The sequence below is a fragment of the Oncorhynchus tshawytscha genome, linkage group LG04 (genome assembly GCF_018296145.1).
Source record: "Oncorhynchus tshawytscha isolate Ot180627B linkage group LG04, Otsh_v2.0, whole genome shotgun sequence".
Classification (NCBI taxonomy): Eukaryota; Metazoa; Chordata; class Actinopteri; order Salmoniformes; family Salmonidae; genus Oncorhynchus; species Oncorhynchus tshawytscha.
Window position 1 is genome coordinate 21,265,027 of NC_056432.1, and position 27,153 is coordinate 21,292,179.

General features: G+C 42.3%; 3 protein-coding genes across 4 annotated transcripts; 1 reads left to right on the forward strand and 2 right to left on the reverse strand.

Annotated features, from left to right (window-relative positions):
* The first annotated feature begins 4,371 nt into the window (after positions 1–4,371).
* Positions 4,372–16,601, forward strand: LOC112232807. The gene is made up of 2 exons (XM_042320462.1): positions 4,372–6,889; positions 14,438–16,601. The coding sequence occupies exons 1-2, from the start codon at positions 6,418–6,420 to the stop codon at positions 15,253–15,255; spliced, it is 1,290 nt and encodes a 429-aa protein (XP_042176396.1). The 5' UTR covers positions 4,372–6,417; the 3' UTR covers positions 15,256–16,601.
* On the reverse strand, positions 6,950–13,730 carry LOC121846350. 2 transcript variants are annotated; one of them, XM_042320463.1, is made up of 2 exons: positions 9,214–13,730; positions 6,950–8,731 (listed from the first exon to the last, which is right to left on the reverse strand). In XM_042320463.1, exon 1 carries the CDS (start codon positions 11,663–11,665, stop codon positions 10,754–10,756), a length of 912 nt encoding a protein of 303 aa, XP_042176397.1. In that variant the 5' UTR covers positions 11,666–13,730; the 3' UTR covers positions 6,950–8,731; positions 9,214–10,753. The 2 variants fall into 2 exon arrangements, with proteins under 2 accessions (XP_042176397.1, XP_042176399.1); XM_042320465.1 differs by having other exon boundaries at positions 6,950–7,675; positions 8,531–13,730.
* A 4,276-nt stretch (positions 16,602–20,877) lies between the features above and the next one.
* On the reverse strand, positions 20,878–22,508 carry LOC112232780 (UDP-glucuronosyltransferase 2A2). The gene has a single exon (XM_024399993.2). The coding sequence runs from the start codon at positions 22,506–22,508 to the stop codon at positions 20,925–20,927; it is 1,584 nt and encodes a 527-aa protein (XP_024255761.2). The 3' UTR covers positions 20,878–20,924.
* Positions 22,509–27,153: the final 4,645 nt, after the last annotated feature.

The window sequence follows — 27,153 nt, forward strand, 5'->3', positions numbered from 1 at the left end:
AAAATACAGTGTGGTGTGTATCCATAATGTGATTTAATGGAAAATGAATTCAAAATACAAAAGAACAAGAGAATCAAAATGAAAACCGAAACAGTCCCGAATGGTGCGAACACTGAAACGGAAAAATAATCATCCACAACTCAAGGGTGAAAACAGGCTACCTAAGTTTGGTTCTCAATCAGGGTGAATGATATGCAGCTGCCTCTGATTGAGAACCATACCAGGCCAAACACAGAAATCCCAAATAATAGAAAAAAGAACATAGACTGCCCACCCTATGAGGTTTCTGTGTTTTACACTATAGCCATTACCATATATATCATTGAATATTATCTGCTGTTGGCTTGTGTGGATGTATGTATGTGTTATGCAACATAGCTGACTTGAAACACTGTTAAAAGTTTCAAGGCCATGGGCCTTTCTCATGATGGAAAAGTAGCATGAAGACAGGAACTGTTCAATGAGTTGGGAGGGGGGCACATTCAGAGCGGGGTGTTGCGAGAACAATCGGTCTTTTGTTAGATAACAGGAGCCAGGTGCGAGATAACGGTATGAGCGCATGGATGTTCTTCGCAGCAACAGTTACATCTATCAACAGAAGCTCCAAGAGGCGGGGACCCGCCTGAGCGCCTGCAATAGGCTGAGCAAGTTTAAACCACGCCCAGTCTCTACTGTGATAGGCCAACAGACGGGTTGGAACTGTCTATCACAGTATAAAGAATACTGTTTACATACACTTTGTCAGTTCTCTGGTTTGCCCTGCGAGGTGGGACAGAGAGCCCGTATATACGAAAATTGCATTTACCACTTATTGCTTAGCTAATAAAAAATACATAGTATACAATCGGTGACTCATTGTCATATTTATCCTGATACCAGATTCGAATTGACGCAACTCTAACATGGTGACCACCGACGTGATCTGGTAAAAGGACATCGCTGGACATTGGTGTGCCAGCCGATTGGTCAGTACTGTCGTCGGATGGTGTGTCTCACAAATCCTGACCGGTCAACTAAAAAGGGTAAGCAGACACCTGTTGTGAAAAACTAAAGTTCTGCACATTGGAGTTATCCAAATTTAGTTTTGTGAGACACCTGTTTGATGTAAGTAACAATTATATTAATTTATATTGGTAAAGGATCATAAGGATTACATAGTGGTAAATGAAATTTTGAACTGATCGATCACTTTTATGGTATGACAGTGAATGTAATGTACTAGGTAGTTCGGCGAAGCTACTGGTTTATGTGAGGGTGGGTCGGCGAACCTACCAGTGTGAATGTGAGGTGAACGGCAATATAACTGCGAATGTAATGTACTAGGTAGTTCGGCGAAGCTACTGGTTTATATGAGGGTGGGTCGGCGAACCTACTTGTGTGAGTGTGGATGAACGGCAATATAACAGCGAATGTAATGTACTAGGTGGGTCGGCGTACCTACCTATTGGTTTGTGTGGGTGAGTCGGCGTACTTACTGGTGTGAATGAAGATTTGATAAGACAAATCGAATGATTGTGGTACATTAGTTATCAGTCGGCGTACTGATGACGGGCTGAATGATCTACGGATAATAGTACAGGCAAGAGACCTGTGTTATATTGGAAATATATAAGTTAATAAAAGAAATAAATAAGTTCCTCGAGTGACTGTGGTACATTAGTTATTAGTAGGCGTACAATAACAGTGGAATGACCTAAGGGTAATGAGATGGGTTTTATTGTAAATAAGATAAGTTCACTGAATGAATGTAGTACATTGGGTATTGAGTGGGAATAGCTAATACCAGTTTGAACGACCTACGGTTATTTCTTGAAGTCAATACTGTTAATTGACTAAGGAGGTAGCAACGTTGACATGAAAAAAGGTGGCGAATTGGTTTTGGAAATAATTCAAAAAATTATATGATACACACCCCAAATGTACCTAACAATGACTAGTCAAGAGGCTGAGAAGGTGTTGAAAACTTTGAGGTCCACTTTGGAAATAATTGGTGGCAGAAGCGGGGAGAAAAGCTATACAGGGAGTGGACAGAAGAAGGCAGCATTGCCGCGCCCAACGGGCTCCCTGGTTTGATATCGGAGACGCTAAAACGGAGAATAAGGAGAATCCTCGCTGGGGAAAAGCTTGGGCCTTGGAATTGTAATGTTTTCTGGGAATTGTCTCGGTGCCGGAGTTTGCTAGTATAGACAATTATAATGTGATGGTTATTGGCGGGGAAACTCAATCATTTCAATGGCGTTGGGGTAAAGTTTTTTCCTTCGATGCGGGGGACTGGGGTTCGTGTCTCAGCCTTGACATCGATAGACTAAAATCCATTCTGATTGTAATTAAAATATTTATGGGTTTTGCCCGGATTGATACGGTTATTAGTATTTGTTCAAGATATGACTGAACGTTTTGATAGTTTGTTTCTATGTAATACATTGTGTTTCCCAAATGATCACTGGAATAGCCTATTGGGAATGGAGTCGTATTTTTTTTTTAAACGGTGCTGGGTCATGGGATGAGACAGTTATCTAAATCTGATGAATTCTAAATAATAATGAAGAGACATTTACGATAGATTTGTGCCCATCGAAATGTTCTTATGAATTTAGCGAAGTACATGGCACGTTCACATTTTGGGGTAGAGGAAGTTGGAAGGTAAAACTGCGTAATTACGTTGACTACACAATAACATTCCTCAAATTATGACAGAGAAAATTGGTTGTGTCATTTAGAGGGAAAATACGTGCATTATAGCTTTCAGTCACTTTACAGAAAGAAATAAAAAAAAGTTCCAAATACATTTTTTAAAAGTAGCTGAATATCGTTTTACAATAATTCCCGGTTATTGATTTTGGTTTGATTGTTCAGATAACACCATTGAAATTAAACAGGAGGTTAAGGTATACTAACATTAGAATCTGTTTTCATTATGGGGAACAATGAAAGGCCCGCAGAGTGGATTGCAGGCTGAGTTTTTATGTTAAACGAATAAGACATGAAACATCGAGACAAATTATTTGAGTTTGAGGGGATTATCATAATTATTAGGTCTTGTTTTTGTAGTAAACGTTTGGGTTAAGGGGATTTCCATGTTCCCAGAGACAAGATATCTTAAAGGGGTACACTCATATATGGATTATTTAGGAGTTTTAATTAGACAAGGGAATAACGTATTGGGAATAGAGTCGTAATTAAAATGCTAAGTCAAAGACGAGACAGTTATTTAAATCAAAATGAATTCTAAAAAATAACGAAGAGACAATTACGATTTATGCCCATCGAAATGTTTTATGAGCTTTTCCCCTGATACATAGACATCTATAACAGGGGCAAGTCTTTTTTTTTCTTGAGGAACTAACAGATGTAAACGTGAGTCTCTGAGTAATTTTGCCATCTGAAGCATTATAGTAGTGAGTTTTCGTATAGTTTGTTTTTGCTGATAAAAGTGGTTTGTTTATCTGTTTACTGGTTATGGTCAATTTTAGGGTTTGATTTAATTTAGTCAAACATTGTGTTCTGGCGTGTTTAAGTAGGATTCTTTATTCCGGGACGGATGGGAGTTATCTCAAATAAGTAAATTAAAGGAGTCATGGGAGAATGCGAATGCATTTTTATTAAATATCTGGGATTAAATTACGGATTTCTTACACTGAGAAATGTACGACATTTGCGGCAAAGGGAAAAAGTAATACATTGGATAATACTGTTATCGGGTTAATTGTATCTAAGGGTAGCATGTTCATTTAAGTAAACATATACGTAGACGATGTTTAAAAATGATGATTAATGATTTGAGTCAAAGGGGAATTATCATTAGGTTTAGTTATAGTTCACTTATTGAGTTTCTGAATTGAAGTAGCATAGTGAATGCTAGTTAGGCGTGTTGTGTCTCACTTTTAGAAGCCTCCTGGGATTATAATCTTGGGGAGAGTGGGGGAGAGAGCGGCCATAAACGACCAAATTGAAAAAGGTCTGGAAGTCTTGATTATCCATTAAGGTTTGCAAATATATACACATAAAACAATTGTTAGAACTATTTGTTTTAGTGCAAAGGTATTTTAAAGAGGCACGCTCACCTATGGAACCTTACGAGTTTTTTTATTTTATGTGTTTTAATTACACAAGTGATTTTTATTTTATTTTAAGGATAAAGGGTTCTTTAATATGTCTAATTTGGTATGGAACACGAATGTAGGGGGATGGTGTAACCTTTGACCTGCTTTCATGGCTCTCTCGGGTGGTCTGATCAGCCACAAGGGGGTGCTATTTGAATAATGAATTTGTGGTCATGGGTAATACTGTTTTAAAAAAATAAACTTTTTTTTTTTTTTAATTTAATTTATTTTTTAAGGTGACTTAATTATAGTGAAGTTTAATTAACCTATATAAGGACTTTAGAAATTGCCACCATAGACATGTTTTTCTAAAAAAAAATCCATGAGTTTAGATAAAGCCAAACAGTGAGACATTTAGTTAAAATGTGGAAACATGAGAAAAAGAGCTACAGACAGATAGGGGAAAAGGCAGACAGAAGAGCCCTCCCCCGCACTGCAGAGACCTTGAAGGTTGGAGAGCATAGAGGAGAAGTTTTAGAAGGGGAGCCAGGACAGGCAAAGATAACAGAATGTGTAGATAACAGTTACTGAGTGGAGACAAAAGGGAGAATTGGACATGTGAAAAATGAAAGGGGCGCTCCTACATGATAATGTCAGAACAGAAGGATAATATACTAACCTTACATAAGTCATTATTTATAGTAGGTAAGGTTGTTACCTGGGCAGAGCCAGGTATCAAAAGGGGGATGGGTAAATTGTGGTCTAGGATAGGATGGGGCCTGTTGGATAAGAAACTAATCATTTAAAAAAATGTAGCTAACAAATGGGCATAGAAGTTAAAGATATAATCAGATAAAACATATGAGAAACTGTTTGTTAACCAAGCCTGTATGTCCAGGATTTTATGCATTACAGGTGAACTACAGGTGAAGTCACTCAATCCAGTCCCAGAGGCTTGTTGGGGGGACCATACCAAGGACTCCTGGTGACAGCTAGCTGAAAGAGCTACCCGGATTCATATCGCACGGCGGGAGGGTAAGACACACACTGTTGAACAATAAACAGTGTTCGAGAGGAGAACTGGAATTAACAGAATTCCGGGGGCCATCTCTCCAATGAAGTAACCCTCCCTGTCCTGTCACCCCTGTTTTTGTTCATAGAAGTGAAGATGTGTCTGGCTCTTGCTAAGTGATGTGTTCTCGGGGAAAGGGTGGGGCTTCACATGGAAGCTGTTCGTCTGAGCTGTTTTATCGTGGGTGACATATTCCTGATACAGCACGTCCTACTTGAGTATGCGGAGAGTGGTAATTTGACCCATGGTTTAGACGATGAGGATTTTGTTCCAAAATAAGCATAAGAGATCCCTAGATCTGGGTAGACAGTTAGAGTAGAGGTTGGGAAGGATCTCTCAATGGAGTTTTATGTAGACCAAAATGGAGTCTCTAACTACATGGCAGTCTAGGACACTGAGCCATTATGGCATATATCGGTGCAGGTTCCCATATTGATCGTGGACACAGGTCATAGCTCATTTGGAAAGAGAGGGCTATATGAATCCACTCACCCAGTATGGAAGTACAAAGTATACATTGACAACATTGGGGTTCCACGGACGTGGACTGGATTAATTATATTTATTATAATCAACAGCGCTTTAACAATTATACCAGAGATGCTATTAAAGGTTTTGCAGAACAGACTGAAGCAACCAGCCTGATGGCTTGGCAGAATAGAATTGCATTAGATATGTTATTGGCTGAAAAGGGAGAAGTATGCGTGATTATCGGGACCATGTTTGTGCTTACATCCCAAATAACACAGCTCCGGACGAATCAGTGCCCGAAGCCTCAGCTGGTTTGACCACCCTGGCTCACGGTTTGGCAGAAAACTCTGGGGTGGATACTTCTCTGACTAATTGTTTTGATAAGTATGTTCGGAAAATGGGAAAAAATATTATGATCACTGTATTATGGGCTACATTCACCTGTGTGACTGTTTTAGTTTTATGGGGCTGTTGTCTAATTCCCTGTGTATGAGGCCTTATTTCCAGGACTCTGGAGAAATCGATGGAAATAGATGGTGAGGTACCAGCGGATTCCAGGTTCTGACCCGTGGAGTGCTGAATGTATGTCTACAGAACAAGTGGACGAAAATGATAAATTAAATTATATTAAATTGGGAGGGTGTCCGTATGAGGATTACATGATAACCGACTTGGGACAGTTCTGGGATTGGTGAAGAGGGTATCCTTATAGCATAGGGGATCCCACAAAGGTGGATAGGTTTTCCATGATATGGGGAAAACCTGGGAGCACGGTTGAACTTTGTAAAGGTGATGAAATCCTACTAACCATCAAAACTATTAAGCTCTCTGATGCAGGCACTTACACCCTCGGACTACAAAGGACCGGGACAGACACGATGGGTGTGTTTTCTATTAAGGTACTGCCAAAACCAGAGGTCCCAGACGAACCAGGGCCAGACACACTCCTCTATCACCCCTGGACCGAACCTGCCACCTATCACCACTGTGTCAAATCTCATTCAGGTAATTAACGTTAGAGACTATTCAGCTATTGATCAATTAGGCACTGAGACTGGTTTTGATGGTAGTGACAATTTGTGGCTGTCCTATATGAGGTATACAGCTAAAACCCTGAGAAGAAAGGACTGCATTATTTGTAGTCATGCTAGACCTGTTCTGGCTACACACCCATTTGCTATAGGAGAAGGAGAGGGGTGGTTGTGTATTCTGAGAGGTTTTTACCAGGTTCAGCCCAATTCAACTCTCTGTTCCTCTTTGAGCCTTGTGTTTCCTACAGTACCTCCTCATCGGGCCCCTTGGGGTGTGTTGATGAATAGGTATATGAGAAACGAGACCAAGTCGAGACGCTGGACAAGGCGGATACGGTATAGTAAAGGCCGTTTATTCAAAGTAATGATATCTGGCAATTACGTGCACGGCTCCGTTTCGTCAAGTTCTCAAACGAACCATTGGAAAAAAGAGAGACAGGTCACAATCGTACAGTTCATTTTATACATTGAAATGACGTAGGTAGATTCTGGTAGTCCTGGCTCCTAGTAGGTTGTTCGTAGATGATAGACAGTCTCCTCCAGCCTGGTGTCAGTATCCCATTGGTTCTCGACAGAGTTCTTTGTCTTTGGAGCCCATCCAAAGGAGAGGGAATGAGTGTGTGTAATGTGTGTGCGTTCTTGTCTTGGCAAGTCAAGTCTGTGTGTCCTCGCAGTGAGTGTGTGTAATGTGTGTGCGTTCTTATCTGGCCCTACCATGTTTTACTGTGAAAATACATTGCTATATGTTGTCTCAATTATAGCAATGCAATAGCAGTAAGCTGGTCATTTGCATAGGAAATAGCACTTCATTACAAATCCCCCTTTTCACGTCTCCTAAGAGACGTGACATGAATTAAAAGCCAGTAAAATGTATAGTCCCCCTCTTCACGTCTCGAAAGAGACGTGACAACTACTCATATGTGCATGTTTCAAACTCCACCAGAGGATGGCATCAATATATGTGGGATCCCCACCAGTCGGGGCTGCTTCCCGCTTGGTTCTGGTAGGCAGAAACTGTGGGTCCACAGCCTGTATCCGGGTCACCAAATCACCCACACCTATAGGGTAAACAGAGATAGGCAGCAGAAGTGTTACAAGCGCACAAGTACCCGTAGCATTATTGGGAGTTCTGTCAAAAAGCCGAGGTCCCCCACACCACCACCAGATGTCAGCCCTGATCACTGGCTTAAAACCACCATCTATTACGATAGTATTTGTACACCAGTCCACAGGGAGCAAACCTAACTGTAGTAGACCCCCTGTCATGTTAATACAGGAGAATCTGGCCCTGGCAACATCAGAGGAAAATACTGGTGCCCTGACCGTAGCAGAGACCACAGGGTAAACTGCATCCCACAAGGAGCAATTACCAGTCGGATTGTCTTTGTCCATAAGGGGCATTAAACATCCGATCTCGACAGAGGCCGGTACAATGCGGAGCAATGGTCTAGCACCCATACAAACTACGCAACTAGTGGGGGTTGTATTGGCTGCTTGTTCGGTCAATAATAACCAATTGTTAGACAAACCTGAGAAACCTGTAGCAACCTGAATGTTCTCATCCGGGGTAGGGGTAGTGACCACTAACACAGCAGAACCCCACCCATCACTGTGCTGGGGTAGGGTATGTGGCTTTGCCATATCGTCACGCACCGTCACAGAAGTAGGCTGCGGTTGTGGCGTAAAGCAAATATATAGTGTGAAATAGACTTCGGCCCTGCTGCTATCTACATATGGGGCCAACGTAAAAACCTGGCAACCCATAGTGGTCCCAGGCCGTACAATCAGCTTCATTTGAAAACCAGTGCGTGAAAGTGTCAGCCGATTGCGCCAGGCAAGGACAGCCCGTCCCTTGGAATAGCTGGACCAGTCATATCCTGCTTCTGCCACCAGGTTTTTCCAAGACCACTCACCATATCCCCCTTTGGTTATATACCAGTTGAAACTGGAATAGGTCCAGGCAGGTAGCCCCAGACTATTTCGCGCATGACCCAAAAGGCCCCAAGGCAGGTAAACGGTGGTGGTGGCATTGAAAGGCAAACACAAGGTGGTGCTCTTCAACTCCTGGGGGTTGCACTCAGTGACCCTCACCTCACGCCTAGAAACGGTATGGTCTTGTGGTAGATAAGAGGGAAGAGAGAGAGAGAGTTAGTTTCACCTGGCAGAGTAGAATTCAGTGTGTGAATCTGTAGTGGGTGCATCTGTTGGTCTATGAGCCATGTGAGTGTGCATAGAGTGACCCCTCCTATGAGAAGAAAAATAACAAACAGGGGTCCCGAGATCCCCAAACGTTCCCAGGGGGAAAAGTGTGATTTAGTCAGAGAGTATGGGGGTGCACCTCCCATTTTCCCTGGCCAAATAGATGTAGAATTTGGGACCGAATGTAGACCACTTAGGTCAGTTCTGACTTCCGTCAATGTGCGGGAAGGAGTTGGAGCTGGTGTACAATGTGAGGTGGTGCCAAGGTGCGCCCAATTTACCTTTGACCTGGACTGAGTGTGAAGTAACCACCTTCACTTCGTACGGCCCAGTCCACCTGGGTTCCAGCCACTTTCTCTTGTGGACTTTGACCCTTACTCAGTCTCCAACCTTTTACCTTCAGTGGTGCTGGAGCTTCCTGCAGTTCTCTCTCCTGGACCTTGTGAACCTGGGTAGAGAGTGCTGCAGAGAGAACCGTCAGTTTTTTCACATAATCAGACATTACAATTTGTTGTACATCAAGGGCGGGCATATGACCTCCCTCCTTTGGTGGCCCAGGCATGACTCTACCAGTCATTATCTCATGAGGAGAGAGATGGGTGCCTGACCCTGGTGAGGCTCTCATGGCCATCAACGCCAGGGGCAGGGCTTCGACCCATTTCAACTTCGACCCGGCACATATACCTTATATATTTTGGATTTTAAGCGTTTGACCTGCGCGTTTCACGAGACCTTGGGATCGGGGGTGGTACACAGAACCAAATCTGTGTGTTATGCCAAATCTTTCTTCCACCTGTCTCAGGTGTTTGTTATTGAAATGTGAGCCATTTGTCAAATTTGATTTTTCTTTGGATGCCATAACTGGGTATTAGTTTGGTTTGTTAACCACTTAACGACTGACCTAGCATCCCCCTCCTCTGCTGGTATTGCTTCTACCCATTTGAAGAACCTATCTATCATAACTAGGAGATAGCATTTATCTTTAGAATACATTGTCGGGGCCCATGTCGGTGTGGTCTATACTAATATCCTGAAAACCTGCATTAGGTACTAAGTATGTTGTTGTTTGATATGGTTTCAATGGGTTGTGTCTGTCACAAACATTGCATTCGTCATAAAATAAATCATCGTCATGCAAAATAAAAATCAGTCATATTTTCATGTGTGGGTGCCCCCAGATGTGACACACCTTCTGTAAAGTCCTTAGTTTGCCTTTGTGTGTGTGGCTATGTGCTTCTCGTAAAAGTTCTGGGTCCATCAGTGTGGACTGCTCCATGGGCATAGGCTGAGTCTGTATAGATATTCAGTCTTTCCTTTTCCTCTGATGAGGGCCTGCGTCAATCCGATGATTTCAGCTAATTGGGCAGGTGCTGGTTGAAGGATGTTGGCTGATTGAAGGGTGATATCGAGGTGAGCTGTTTTTTTTGTGTTTTTTTTTCAATAGCTTTTGCTACTGCAGCAACGTAACTGGAGCATGTTTGGCCCATTTCAATGTGATCTAACTTGGAGAAGTGGTACAGCAGCACCCTGCGCTCCCCCTCTTGTTTCTGAAAAAGGACAGAGACTGTGAACCCCTCCTTTTCAGAAACATCCAAATGGAAACACTTGGAGTAGTCAGGGGACGTGAGAGAGGCAGCCGTCGAGAGGTCAGTTCCTTCTCTCGTGGTGATGGTGGGCAGCTGTATTGCCAAGGGGGGTATTCTCCTGACATACCCTGGTACGGCGCCTCTTGTGGTGGGTAGGAGGCAAATGGCACTGGGTGGTTGTATGCAGGTTGTTCACTCTCAATTCTTGATTGCGGCTGTGGTTGTGGCTGAGGGGATGGCCTGTAGCCACCCCTCCCTGTAGGTGGACCGTAGAAGGGCCTTCTTCCCCTGGGTGGGGGCTGAGGTTGAGACAGTGGATATGAGCAGTCCCTTGAGTAGTGACCGGGCGTCCTACAGTTGTAGCAGACTCCCCCTCTTGGCGTCTTTCAGTTGAAGTTTCAGAAGTTGAATCTGTAGGGACTGGACTTGTGTATCCGCTCCACCCTTTTCCCTGTTGAATTGGGTGATGTGGTGATGTACATGGGAGTTAAACTGAGCTAAAGGTAGCGCCATCAACCCCACTGTGCCCCTTAGTTTTACACGGACTTCATTCTGGGTCCCGTTCACCACCATTTCCTTCCACATGCTGAGTGTGGTAGCAGTGTGATCATATGGGTCTTCATGAACGGTTCTCCATGTTGTCTTTGCCCTATCCAGGTAGGCTGCTGGTTGTTCCCCTGGATTGATGGTGAATGATGACAGGGTTGAGTGGTTTCGTTCAGTAGGGTATGCTCTTCTCAACTCAGCCCATAACTGAGTTCGGAATCGTTCTAGACCTAGTGCAGCTGGGCCTGTGGCCAGATCTGTGTCTCTCATGAGAGCCATCATGGTGGTATGGTCTGTAGCCCTAGCCAACAGAGCTTTCATGTCTCCCAGACAGAGGCGTAGGCCAGAGGTAAGTGTCTGTAGTTGGAGGAGCCATGCCGAGGCCCCCCCATGTAGACTGGGCAACTGTTCCATTAAAGTGGTGAGGTCTGTCATTTTCCATGGTTGGTACTCTTCGTATTCTCCATCAGGAGTGGGCCTCAACGGCATTTGGAAGCCTGTCCTTCCTGTCTCTCCATGTTGGGGATCCCAGTCTGCTCTGGACGAGACCCCCCTGCTTCTTAGTTCTGAGAGCCTTATGGACTGTTTGACAGGTTCGATCAGGTCTGTCACTGTTCCTACCATTACCCCTTCCACATGGAATGTGCTCCCTCCACGTTCAGCTTCGTCTATCATAGTTCTGGCTTGAGCTACAGAGTTCCGGATGTCCCGTCCCATTTCCTCCTCATCACGTCCAGGTCTACTTTCGTTTTCCTCGTCTTTACTGGGGTGATTTCTTGACGAAACCCCAACGGAACAGTTTCCCTGTTACACCCATGACCCTTGATCATCTTCTTTATCTCTGCGTCCGTACCAGTCAGTGTTCGGAGTAGAGGAGAGCTGAATAAGATCGTGGCCCTCTCTCCTTAGGAGGCCCGGTTGAGATCCACCTTCCCTTGGTTGTGTGTAGTTCGACAGGGACCCACCTGGGCCTTGTAGTGCTATGGGGCTTGAGCAATCGGGCCTTTCTTCACAGACTAGTAGGCCATCTTGAATACCCACAGTCATGTTCCCTTTTAGCTGTCCTCCCTGCACCATAAAGACCGGGGCCTGTACGGCGGCTGGGGTGGTGTGAGTTTTAAACGGGTTTGGTGGGAGGTGTGTGAATGGATTATGTGAATAGGGAGGTGGCACTGCAGTCTTCTCTTCCTGTGGCAGTGGTGGGTATAGAGAGGGCGGGGCTGATGGTGTGGTCACGGTGGGCGGTGGTGTGTTGTGGTTGTTGATTGTGCCTTCGCTGACGTCATCTGAGGCCCCGGCAAGCACGCCCATCATATCAGGTTTTTTGTGTGGGCGTGTCCTTTTTGTCTCTTCTATTGCCCACGTTCCTATTCTTAGCTCAGCTTCCGCGCTCTCCCTATTCTTCGTCCCTTTATTTTTGAAAAAATGGCTCTTATTTATTTCTGCTTCGCTGTTTTAACTGTGTTCCACTGCTTCCGCTAATTCTCTCTCCATAGCGCCAAGCTGTTCCCTTGACGGGGCGACTCCACTAATGTAACCTGCCTGTGTCCATTTCAGCCTAATTCCCTCCCATACTTTCTTTATAGATTTATATTCCTGTTTTCCCCCTGATCTCTCCTGTATTCTCAGATCTAAATATTCGTTGAATTTGAGTTTGGGAATGGTGGTTGTGGCCATTCTGTCGTTTAACTATGTCTGGGTTTAATAACTATCTTCATACACTTAGCCCGTCACTAGTCTAAACCAGCGATGTATTCACGGTGCTCACACAGCCTTATCTCTTGTGTCTCACCCTCGTGCACAAAGAGTTTTGTAGAGTTACTATACTATAATATCGATGGGGATATTCGCGAGATAATTATGCGTCTAGGATAGTTTATTGGAGTAGACTGTACTAAAATATTGAAAAGGGATATTCGCGAGATAATTATGCGTCTAAGGTTTTTTTTTTTTTTTTTTTTGTAATTCTACCACTACCCACATTTCTACTGCCTGGCCAAATGTTAGTGTCCCTAACGCCTACTTTTGGGTCAGTGTCAATATATTCAACTGCCTTCTATAATTTTGGTCGAATTAGTTCTAGGCAACACCAACAGCTCGAATTGGACAAAAATCAACTCGTTACACAGCACGGCGGCCGCACCCCCCCGCTCCACTTTTGACTCGGCGGTCAATTTTAGTCAGTGGTCAGTATCACTCGGTCTCATGAAACGGTCAATCAGTGACATTAATCTGGAGAGATCAGGTTTAATTCCTTCACTCCTAGTCCAATCTTTATCTATAACCGAGGCTCCTGGTGGGATGCCAGCTCCACCAGTCCCAGTCTTGGCTATACGTCTCGATCAATTAACAAAACATTTCATTTCACAGACTCATCAAATCCTCACTGTACACCTAATTCGATCGCCACATCGTCTAGTGTCAGACTATGTAGATAAGATTTACCATATATCACAGAATCATCAAATCCTCACTGTACACCTAATACGACCGTCACATCGTCTAGTGTCAGACTATGTAGATAAGATTTACCATATATCACAGAGTCATCAAATTCCTCACTGTACACCTGATTGATTCATATCAACCACTGTCAGACTATTTGAATATGAAATGACAATTTATCACTCAGATATCATTACGGAATGCCTTTTGTTATCGGATAATTTTTCCATAAATTTAACAGGAATTCATACCTACGCCTTTAGTACTTCTGATCAATAATTTGGATAATGACTATGATATAATATGCAGATTTTGATTTAACAGGTTTCTGCCTACCTTATATTGTCGAGCTCTTTAGATCAGTTTCCTAAGGCGAGTTGAATCCCCGATGGCTCCTAGTAAACAGGTCGCCCGTCCTTTGAATCAGTCGTCAACTTGTCTTTTCTCTCATCAACTCTCTATGGACCGAATTCATGGGTTTAAACCATCCATCTGCTACCAATTTGTTGATGAATAGGTATATGAGAAACGAGACCAAGTCGAGACGCTGGACAAGGCGGATACGGTATAGTAAAGGCCGTTTATTCAAAGTAATGATATCTGGCAATTACGTGCACGGCTCCGTTTCATCAAGTTCTCAAACGAACCATTGGAAAAAAGAGAGACAGGTCACAATCGTACAGTTCATTTTATACATTGAAATGACGTAGGTAGATTCTGGTAGTCCTGGCTGCTAGTAGGTTGTTCGTAGATGATAGACAGTCTCCTCCAGCCTGGTGTCAGTATCCCATTGGTTCTCGACAGAGTTCTTTGTCTTTGGAGCCCATCCAGAGGAGAGGGAATGAGTGTGTGTAATGTGTGTGCGTTCTTGTCTTGGCAAGTCAAGTCTGTGTGTCCTCGCAGTGAGTGTGTGTAATGTGTGTGCGTTCTTATCTGGCCCTACCATGATTTACTGTGAAAATACATTGCTATATGTTGTCTCAATTATAGCAATGCAATAGCAGTAAGCTGGTCATTTGCATAGGAAATAGCACTTCATTACAGGTGTTAAGGCATATGGGGGCAATTACAGTTGCATCACGGGTACAGGTAATGGCATTGATTATGGGAGATTGCCTGAAGCTGATTGCAGCAGTAACATAACCATTAATTCCACTTGGCCAGTTACAGGCCTAAACCAAACTAGTGGTCTGGCTGATGTGTGGTGGATCTGTGGACCCATTCTTAGAGGAGACTGGCAAGGTACGTGTGCTCTGACCATTGTTGATGTTACTGCTGAACAGCTGTTGGGTTCTGTATCCAGGGGACCTGAAAACATTCCATCCCATGGGAGACATAGACGTAGTGCTCCATGGACAGAGGATGTAGTTGACATATACACTAACCTGTTGGGGGTGCCAGTGGAGTTTCCTCATGAGTTTCTGGCCTTGGGTAGGAATGATGGACTCTGGCACTTACTACCTATTATGGGTCCAGCCATAGTGGATGCTAGACAGACTGCATGGATTAATTATATCTACTATAATCAACAGGGTTTTGTGAATTACTCCCGTGACGCACTCACTGGTATGTCTGAACAGCTTGAGGCCACATCTAGGGTTGCCAGACAGAATAGACTTGCTTTGGATATGCTTCTTGCCAGTCAGGGGGGCGTCTGCAAGATGTTCGGTGAACAATGTTGCACGTATATTCCTAATAACACCAGTCCAGATGGTAGTATATCTAAGGCCCTTAATGAGCTTGATGCACTATCTGCTGAGATGAGGACCATGGCGGGGGGTGGAGGAGTCTGGGCTGTTCTCTTGGTTGGGAGCCAGCCTGGTTTGGTAAGTACACTGGTATGGTGGTTACTGGATTTCTGACCCTAATTCTTGTATTTTTGTTATTGATGTGTTGTGCTGCTTGCATCATACCGTGTTTTAAGAAGTCTGTTACAGATGTGGTGAAGGCTTCAGGCATGATGATGCCTTTGCTTGATGCTCCAGTTGGAGATGCTGATACTGAATCATGCTTTCAGGGGAGGATGAGACTGACTGAGGATGACCCATGGTATGCTGTGGGTGAGGTAGTAGAATAAATATTACACCACCACAGTTCCTTGTTTTACATTTTTGTTTTATGATAAGTTTTCTTTCCAGTATGTTTGTTCTCCCTGTTGTGAAGGTTTGGAGTCCCTGGGTGGCATGCTGCCCACCTGGTGCAGGATAGGAGTAGCTGAGAGGACCAGATGGTTTATAATAATGCTTTGCTCTGCTTTACTCTGTTTTCCATGACCAAAGTTTTATCCTATATCTTACATGTCAATAAACAATAAAGTTTTATCCAGTTTTTGATAAGTGACTGTCAAAAGGGGGAGACAAAAGCATATATCACTTGTCGATTTTTTTTCTATTTTTCTTGGTTGATTTTTCTTTTCTGTAAAAAAATAATAATAATAATAATTAAAAATAATGTTTTATTATTAATAATACGCTTTTTTATTATTTTCATGAAATGCTATTAACATATTACTATGTTGGGACTGCTGAAATAAAGGATAATAAGTGACACCCTAGCGGGTGTCAAAAGGGGGACTTAAATTTCACACCATTTTCTTTTATTCTGTTTTTAAATGAGCTGTTGTTCTCTTTTGACATGAGGGTTTTAAGTTCCTAGGTGGCTGGTAGCCAATCTAGTACATAGTGGGACCGAATGGAGGACATGAAGGTATTTTAAACTTTGTAACTGTTATATGATTCATTGCTGAATTTTGGTTACACCCCATAGGGTTGTAAAAAGGGGGATTATGAGGTTTCTGTGTTTTACACTATAGCCATTACCATATATATCATTGAATATTATCTGCTGTTGGCTTGTGTGGATGTATGTATGTGTTATGCAACATAGCTGACTTGAAACATTGTTAAAAGTTTCAAGGCCATGGGCCTTTCTCATGATGGAAAAGTAGCATGAAGACAGGAACTGTTCAATGAGTTGGGAGGGGGGCACATTCAGAGCAGGGTGTTGCGAGAACAAGCGGTCTTTTGTTAGATAACAGGAGCCAGGTGCGAGATAACAGTATGAGCGCATGGATGTTCTTTGCAGCAACAGTTACATCTATCAGCAGAAGCGCCAAGAGGCGGGGACCCGCCTGAGCGCCTGCAATAGGCTGAGCAAGTTTAAACCACGCCCAGTCTCTACTGTGATAGACAGTTCCAACCCGTCTGTTGGCCTATCACAGTATAAAGAATACTGTTTACATACATCTTGTCAGTTCTCTGTTTTGCCCTGCGAGGTGGGACAGAGCCCGTATATACGAAAATTGCATTTACCACTTCTTGCTTAGCTAATAAAAAATACATAATATACAATCGGTGACTCATTGTCATATTTATCCTGATACCAGATTCGAATTGACGCAACTCTAACAACCCCAACTCACGCCCTGACCATACTAAAACAAAGACAAAACAAAGGAACTAAGGTCAAAACGTGACAATGTGTAACTCTGTGTTATTGTATGTGTCGAACTGCTTTGCATTATCTTGACCAGGTCCCAGTTGCAAATGAGAACTTGTTCTCCACTAGCCTACCTGGTTAAATAAAGGTGAAATAAAATTAAAAAATTAAAAAATAAGTAATCATTTTGAAATAATCTCCAGTTACAAGGTATCTGTAGGAATAAGGAAGATAATGTCATTATTAGACTTTTACATCACCAGGTAATTGTGGATTACTAAAGTATAATATCCCTTATAACAAATCATGATATCATTGGACAGATAGATGAATGTGCACACACATGTGCATGTGACAATTACAGGATCATATCAAGGATAGCATCACAAATGAATACATAAATACCACCTGAAACTTGATATTTGAACATTTGAATCAGCAGTGCAGTGCTAAGGCAAAAACAAAAATGCGCACCCCTTTGAGTCCCCTGGACCAGGACTGAGAACCACTGCTCTTCAGTGGGACCTTATTCATCTGTAGACAGGCTTTCATAGCTCTCTTTATCTGAGGACAGAAAATCTCTCAAGAAACAGACTTCATTATACTCAAATTACACGGCTCTGAATATGATGTTTTTTAATATCTCCATCTTCACTTCTAGGGACTGGAACTACACAAGTACCTGCCCTATCCAGAATAGCTTACTCTCTCACTTTGACAGTTGGGGCTGCTATCCTTTCACCCTCCTCCTAAATGGTTGTTAGCTAGCTACCTACAAATGCATTTGGAGTTTTTACAGTAATAAATACATCAAAACAGCTAGCCAATTAAGTAGCTGGGGATATTTTATTCACTTAGCTAGCTATCTATTCAGTATGTAAAGTTGGTTAGATCGCTAGCTAGCTCATTTAGCAGCTAATTTGAGTTAGCCTGTACTGTAGCTAGCTAGCTAATAATACATGTTTTGTTTTTTTACATTTTCGAAATGTATTTACTTACATAGGTTCTCCCAGCCATGTGGACAATTGGAAACAGGACAGCAAAGTTTGTTTTGTCACCAGAGCGTTTTAGAGCATATTACTATTGAACTATTTACCCATTTAATAACCAGACCTTCATACAAACTTGCAATGCTGAATTCTTGACACACAATCGAACGTGCTGCCATATGCTGCCACCACGTCCTCAAGCTAGTCACAATGGGTGACCTAAGTGGCACGCGGCAATTTACCGCTTGCTAGTGTACACATGCCCCGCGAGAATTGTTCATGTTACTGAACTAAATCTTAATATCCACATAATTGGGGAAATTTGCTTTTACTTTTTTCCCCCTTATGTGTGGAACAATACATAGAATTCCTTGTAATTAGATATTCTGGTGCAACAATTGTAGTGTCATGGAGGCACACCTTGTTCTTATCCCTGGTCCCATTGCATATTGACAGCTACATGTATGACATCTTCTATTGTGTCCTCCTGGCTCTACCGACTGTCGTATCTGCTACTTTCCTGATTCATCTTGCAACTTGTAGATCTGTCATAGTGCCTTTGAGTTGACGGCATGCACATGCGCAGTTCGGCTGGACACGATCGTTAGACCATATTACGTATTTCTGCGCATGAGTTTAGCTAGCTAATTGCCCATGACATCGCCTATAGGCGTGAAAATAGATGCGTATTGGGAGAAGCAGTATCTACATATCTTCATACTAAATCAACCAGATTTTGCGCCGCTCTCTAAGCTAGAGGAGTCTGGAGAGGGATGACTATTTAAAGTGGTAGAGCTTAATTTCAGCTGCTGGTCAGTGGTGACATGGACCCAGTGTTGCCAACTCCTCAGTAAGGAAAGTAGCTATTGGCAGTCCTAAAAGTCACTAGAAGTCGCTAAATGACGTCATCGCCCAATTTGCATAATTTACCATGTGCATGTAATTGTGATGGAAGCTGTAGGAGAGAGGAATAACATTGTGGGAGAGACGAAAAGTGAGTAAAGAACACCCTAAATATGTTTAGAACTACAAATGAACTTTCTTCTATTGATTCTTGATTTTTTTTAATGTCACAATTCCAATCCTCCTCCTTTATCTGGGCTTGGGACTGGCAAAAGTGACCCAAAAGAGACACTTTGGCAGAGTTACTTAGTTTTTTATTTAATTTATGTTTTTTATTTTATTTTAGTTAATTTGGTTTGGTTTTTAATCTTATGGTCCACTTAGGAGCCTACAACAAGTCACAGTAAAACATGAACATTTTTAACCATAGTATTTAAAAAAATTTTTTTGTATACAATCTAAATGGACCAAAAAGAGACAATAGAAAAAACTGCCAATGGCAATGAGAGAAAATGATGGTAACTAGTCTAGTTCAAGTAAAAACATTTTTTTATGTAACCCAGGGTGGGATCAGCCAGCAGCAGCTTCCCGCATGCACGATTCATTTGCAGTCTGGACGTGGAGGGGTGAACATCTCCTGCTCTGACTGCACCTGGGAGGGACTGCTGCGCCAGGACTGGGCTGCCTGTGAGTGCTTTGGGACGGGGTGGGGCCCACGGCAGCACCCGCTGCTCATTGAGAAGAGTAAGAACGACACGTCAGAGTCTCCAAAAGTCTCCAATAACACCAGTAAAAGTCGCTAGATTTGACGCTAGTCACTTTTTTGAAAACGTGTCGCTAGCGGGGTCTAGCGAGAAAGTCGCTAAGTTGGCAACACTGCATAGACCCAATGCTCAGCAGGCCACACAGCCTACCATGTGGACCAGTATGTGGTCTACTGAGCATATTAGGTTAAAAAAAAAGTGAGGTAGCGACCTCAGGTTCATAGAGCTAAATAATTTAATAATAATTTATGAATTTAAATTATTTTATATTTTTACTCAAGTGATTTGTGTGCAGCAACCCTGCATTCTATTGAAGTTGATTGATTTGGGTTGCTATAAATCAGATAACAAAATTGTCGTAGAAGGCTTTACAAGCTTTAGCCTACCTACGAGCTTAACTACAGCTCTTTGCCTCAGTCCCTTAACTCTTTGTTTACCTATACCTTTACTTACCTCTGCCTTTCCTAAACTTCGAGAGAAGCTACGCAGATGCGGAGGGGTGAACATCTCTTGCTCTGACTGCACCTGGGAGGGACTGCAGCGCCAGGACTGGGCCGCCTGTGAGTGCTTTGGGACGGGGATGGGGCCCACGGATGCACCCGCTGCTCGTTGAGAAGAGTAAGAACGATACGTGCGTTCATGTCAAAGTCTCCAATAACACCAGTAAAAGTCGTTAGATTTGTCGCTAGTCGCTTTTTTGAAAACGTGTCGGCGGGGTCAAGCGAGAAAGTCGCTAAGTTGGCAACACTGCATGGACCCAATGCTCAGCATGCCACATAGCCTACCATGTGGACCAGTATGTGGTCTACTGAGCATATTAGGTTTAAAAAAAAGTGACGTAGCGACCTCAGGATCATAGAGCTAAATGATTTAATAATAATGTATGAATTTAAATTATTTTATATTTTTTCTCAAGTGATTTGTGTGCAGCAACCCTGTATTCTATTGAAGTTCTATTGATTTGGGTTGTATAAATCAGATAACAAAATTGTCGTAGAAGGCTTTACAAGCTTTAGCCTACCTACGAGCTTAACTACAGCTCTTTGCCTCAGTCCCTTAACTCTTTGTTTACCTAAACCTTACTTACCTCTGCCTTTCCTAAACTTCGAGAGAAGCTACGCAGAGCTAAAGGAAGAGCTGAAGCTGAGATGCAGCATCCTGCTAAACCACATCTGGTACCATGGACACATCCCCTGGGAGGTGAGGTTATGCTCGTGTGCTCACACACGGCCCTTTGGCCTTGTGATACAAATGTAATAACTATTTAATCAGATCCAGGAGTTTTATCAGCTCTTGTCACCTATCAGAGAGACTTGAGTACAATACTTAATGTGACATTTAAAAAATGGAATGCAAAGATATATTGCCAAAAGTAACAAACTGTATTGTTTCAAATAACCACATTAAGGAGTGTGACCTTCTTATTGATAGTAGGAAGAATACCATCAAAAAAGATTTAGAATATTTTATCAATGATGATTCATTAATACATCGCTATCATTCATGTTTCACTTTCCTCCTACAAGACACCTTACGCCACAAAAACCTTACAGCTAAAGTGCTAACCAGCATTATGAGCAACACAATGGCCAGTAGCGTTGCTACGACGTCAACAGAGTGGTAGGTGAACCAGGACATCTTATAGGACTCTGTCCTCAGATGTGCCGCTCCTTTGTTCCTCATGACAAACTCAATCCAGAACATGGCGCGGTCCAGTGGTTTCATGGGCTGGTCCCTGTGCAGCCTGGATAGCCTCTGCATGTTCTCCCTGTAGGTCGGCTCATAGAGAACAGCCTTCACTGCCTCCAGGAAGATGTATCTGTCTACGGTGGCGATGTCCACTATTTTAGCCACTCCCTTAGCCCTCATCCTATTGAGGTTGTCTTGCTGGTCGAAGACCAACGGGAGGCCGACAATAGGGACACCATGGTAGATGGCCTCCTGGACTCCATTGGTTCCGCCGTGGGCAACAAAGGCTCGGGTCTTGGGGTGTCCAAGGAGGTCGTTCTGGGGGAGCCAATCCACTAGTAAGGTGTTGTTGCCCACGGAGGTGGGCCTCTTCCCAGTGTGCCTCCAGACGATCCTCTGAGGCAGTTTGGCGAAAGCAGCTGCGATGTCCTCAGCGATGTCCTCAGGAAGTTGTCCCACCAAGGTCCCCAGGGACATCATGATGACCCCATGGTCCCCAGACTTCTGGACAAAGTCCTCCATGTCCTGAGGAAGCGGCTTCGAGGGCTTGCACTGGAAACCGCCCATGTAGACCACGTTTGGCATGGTGGGCCGTGGAAACTCAAAGGTAAAGTCATTCCTCATGAGCCATATGTCTGCTGCCTGGAACAATGACATGTAGTGAACGTCAGGGCCGAAGTAACGATGGACGAACGGAATGTAGTTAGGGTCTATGACGTATGCAATTTGAAACCTTGTAAAAAGATAAAACAGAACATTTATGACTCTCTCTTGAAAAGTCATTTTGTCTGTCAACATTGCTCCTGGCAATGGGACATATGAGAGAGGCGAGGGGGCTATGGCAAAGTGACCCTCGCCCTGGACTGTCCATCGGACATTGAAGACAAGAGGAAGACCAATGCGGTGAGCCAGAAACACGCCCCCACCAATGGCAGGATCCGTCAAAACCAGGTCATAGTTTGCATCGCGAAGCGAATGCATTAGTTCGGCATCTTCGAATATCATAGTCATCATTACAACCAATTCTTTGTGTAACTCATAGAACTGCTTCACCACCTCAAGCTCCAGACTCATACGAGACCAGAAACCTCCGCCCTCCCTTTGGATCTGCAATTGTCTGGTCACAAACAAACTAAAGACCTCCTCAACAAATCCACCACCAGATACTGGGATGGTAATGCACGAGTAGTGAGGGGATTTCTCCTTGATGTACCAGTTGGTGGTTGGACGAATCACTGTGATGCTATGGCCTCTGGAGTGCAGCTCTTCGATGAGGACTTTCATATTCACCCAGTGGCTTCCATCCAATGGGAAGACAAGCACGTTCCCCCCATAGACAGTGGTGAGAGAGAAGAGCAGAACAGCAACCGTGACCAGGGCTGGTTGATGCATCTCTTAGGTGAATCCTTTGATAAAAGATAAAAAAGGAAGAATAGTTAGTTACAGAGCAACTCCATCTCTTATATCCTAATAAATAGGTTTTTAATTCCATTAACATTTTAGTCACTAAGCAGACACTCTTATCCAGAGTGACTTACAATTAGTGCATTCATCTTAAGATAGCTGGATGAGACAACCACATATCACAGTTGTAGAAAGTACTTTTTCAGTCAATAAGGTAGTTGTTGTCAGTTCTAGTGCTAGTAGAAAAATACACATTTTCTCTGTTGATCAATAATTTACTGTGTTATTCATATGTTAATCATGTACAGTGCCTTCAGAAAGTATTCACACCCCTTGACTTTTTTCAGATTTTGTTGTGTTACCGCCTGAATTTAAAATTAATTCAATTGAGATTTTGTGTCACTGTCCTGCACACAATACCCCGTAATGTCAAAGTGCAATTATGTTTTTAGACATTTTTACAAATTCAGAAAACATTTTAAGCTGAAATGTCTTAAATCAATAAGTGTTCAACCCCTTTGTCTAAATAAGTTCAGGGGTAAAGATTAGCGTAATAACAAGTTAAATCAGAAGATGTATAGACTCACTCTGTGTGCAATAAGTGTTTACCATAATTTTTTTATGACTATCTCATCTCTGTACCCCACACATACAATTATCTGTAAGGTCCCTTAGTCGAGCAGTGAATTTCAAACACAGATTCAACCACGAAGACCAGGGAGGTTTTCCAATGCCTCGCATAGAAGGGACTTGAAAATGGCTGTCTAGCAATGATCAACAACCAACGTGACAGAGCTTGAAGAATTGACAAAAGAATAATGTGCAAATATTGTAAAATCCAGGTGTGCAAAGCTCTTAAAGACTTACCCAGAAAGACTCACAGCTGTAATTGTTGCCAAAGGTGATTCTAACATGTATTCACTCAGAGGTGTGAATACTTATGTAAATTGTATATTTCTTTATTTTATTTTAAATAAATGTGTAAAAATGTCTAAAAACACGTTTTATCTTTGTCATTATGGGGTAATGTGTGTAAAAAAATATTTAAAAAAGATGGGTGAGAAAGAAAATATAGTTAATCAATTTTGAATTCAAATGTTAGGGGTATGAATACTTTCTGAAGGCGCTGTACAGTATATACATATGAAGTGGGTAAAATAGTATGCAGACATTATTAAAGTGACCATTGTTTAATGTCTATGTACATAGACATGAACCTCTAAATGCGACCTCAAGATATGCGGTTTCCAGTTTGCACAAAGTCCAGTGTAGTTCCTTGTGAGCTGTCAGTGTCGGCTTGGGGGTAAATATACACGGCCGTGACGATGCCCGAAGAAATTATCTCAGAAGGTAATGCAGTCAGCATTTGATGGTGATGTATTCCAGATTGGGAGAACAAATGGACTTGAGTTCCTCTACTGCACGTTACCACAATCACACCATGAGTAGTGAATCATGAAACATACACCTCCACCTTTCTTTTTCCCGGAGAGTTCTTTCTTCACATATCACAGTCCTAGTAAGTACATTTTTCCTCAATAAAGTAGCTATCAGCAAAGTCAGAGCTAGTAAGGGGGAAAGAGTCAGTGCGAGTGTTAGTTAACGAAAGACCATTTTTGACAAAAAAAATGTACACAATAAAAATCTTTACACTTACTGTAAATAAGTAGTCAATGTTCAATTGAAAACGTAGAGGCACTGTGTAATGCTATGAAGTCTTCCAATGCTGTCACAATTCTCCCAGTCATTGTCAAGCCTTCAGGCACATTACTTCTAAAGTTGTGCAAGTTCTCCCTATGTCTGGGAAAGCTTGCTTGTTACGTGACACAATTGTTTCCACTGGCAAAGCCCAGATGCGCCACAAAATATGTATAGGATGGGAGCTACTCTGACAACGTCTCTATAAAAACGATTATTTTGTTTACATACCTTACAAAAAGCTTTGTTAGACCTCACTGAAAATATTCAATGAAAGAAGTTAATCTAATTTGAATGGTGATGCTGAGTTTTATATGGATTTGTATAACTACAAATGTTTGTGGAGGATGCTTCTTGAGATGTTAGACATTTGTGTTGTGTAAAGGCTATTGAATCTAGTCAAGTTTATAGTTCTTCTATATACGTTTATAGGTATTCTATGATTCTCTGTAAACATAGATCGATATGAGTTCCGATGGGTTAATCTGAGAACGTTGTAGGTCTGATGATGCCATGTTTTCAACACCAGATACTGAGATCAGAAACTGTTTCAACAACAGGTTTAACTATTCCGATATTCCACTACTTTAACTGTTACTTTAAACTAGATTTTATTCACATAAACACTTACCAAAAAAAATCCCAGTCTGCAAGTAGCCTTAAATCCAAAGTGATGTTTGGCCAACCCCCCCTGAACAGCAGTTTGCAAACAGTGAAAGTAGTCCTATGGCTGTGGCTTTGAGCTGGAGTAACCTAATTTATGCTGCCACAACTAATCTGTGTTCTCTTGTTCAAAGTTCACAAGTTCTGACATGCAGCGTAATAACACCCCTGTAATTGCGTAAGGCTTTTTAATGTGTTGGATTCCTGTTATGTATTAGGAAATGGTCATTAGTTCAACATTGTTATAGTGAACTAAAATGGAAACTTAAATGGAAACTAATCATGAAAAAACTGTTTAGTAAACTGAAATAAAATAATTAACAAATCTGTTTGAAAAACTAAAATTGGAGTTGGTCCAGGGAGTGGGTCCAAGGCTGGTCATGTGTGTCATTCTCCTAAGTACTCTATGCAGCCTACTGCAAATTTGGTTTGATATCCATGTCATTTGAATACAGTCAGAGGTGATACTATAAGTATTATGGGCCATAATTCATGGATAATACGGTTTATTTTCAACACACCTTAGCAATGTTTCACAGTGTCTTTATATAAATGACTGCCTGTCTGTGCACCCACTTCTTATTCTGAAAAGTGTGGAAGCATCTACCTGTGAAGGGAGTCTACATGGTGGTAGTAGTAGTAGTAGTAGTTTAAATGCTATGAGGTTTTTAGTGTTAATTCTTAGATTTTATTTGACCATGGGAAAAATAGCTACAATACTGCAGGGAAACAACATGCACGTTTTCTTGAACTGAGCCGTAAATATTACTTGTCAGACTTGGCCACAGGGGGGCAGTCCTCTCATACAAAAGAATACAGGCTACTTAAAAGCCTTCACCAGAGTTATTCTGCATAATGGTGGTTCCATGAGGACACACTACCTGCACTATTCCCACACAACACCGACAGATGCAACTGCAACAGATGGTATCAATTTACACCCCCAATAGGGTTGTTGTGCAAACTACTTTCATATTTCACAGGGAGTTTCAAGGATTGTGTTGCAGATTTGTCAGACAGTGATGTGGTAATATACTGTACATCGTTGACATGATATGAAAGCACAGAATTAACTGAGTTTTGGTGCCAGTCACTGTTCTTCTTATTCCTTTTTTGGAAGAAAGATATTTATTGTTTGAACTGCACCTGTTTGCTTATATATTTGTCAATCTTTGTCTGTGTCTTTGTGTGTGCGTGGGTGGGAATTACAGGGAGAATTTGCATTGGCATTTAGGGGAACTAAAGACAAAGGTTAGGATAATTTACTGTTGCGCCTTCTTCACCACACTGTCTGTATGAATGGACCATTTCAGGTTGTCAGTGATGTGCATGCCGAGGAACATGAAGCTTTTCACCCTCTCCACTACGGGTCCTGTTGATGTGGATGGGAGTGTGCTCCCTCTGCTGTCTCCTGAAGTCCACGATCAGCTCCTTCGTTTTGTTGACATTGAAGGAGGTGTTATTTGTCTGGCACCACTCCACCATGGTCTTAACCTCTTCCCTGTAGACTGTCTTGTCGTTACAGTAAATGCAGCCTCAAGATATGCGGTTTCCAGTTTGCACAAAGTCCAGTGTAGTTCCTTCCTTTTATTTGACCATGTGAAAAATAGTTACAGTACTGCAGGGAAACAACATGCTGGTTTTCTTGAACTGAGCCTGCTCAGCAGGCCACATAGCCAACCATGTGGACCAGTATATGGTCTACTGAGCATTTTAGGTTTAAAAAAAAAGTGAAGTAGCGACCTCGGGTTCATAGAGCTAAATAATGTATTAATAATTTATGAATTTTAATTATTTTATATTTTTACTCAAGTGATATGCATGCAGCAACCCTGCATTCTATTGAAGTTCTTTTGATTTCAGTTGCTATAAATCAGATAACAAAATTGTCGTAGAAGTCTTTACAAGCTTTAGCCTACCTACGAGCCTACCTACAGTTCTTTGTCTCACTCCCTTAACTCGTTGTCTACCTATGCGTTACTTACCTCTGCCTTTCCTAAACTTCAAGGTGAGTTTAAGGAAGAGCTGAAATTGAGATGCAGCATACTGCTAAACCACAGCTGGTACCACAGCTGGTAACATGGACACATCCCCTGGGAGGTGAGGCTATGCTCTGGACACACAAACCCACATGCACACATGGACGTCATACACACGGTTCTTTGGCCTTGTTCTACAAATGTAATAACTATTTGTAATCAGATCCAGGAGTTTTATCAGCTCTTGTCACCTATCAGAGAGACCTCTCTTTCTCTTTCTCTCTCTCAACCCA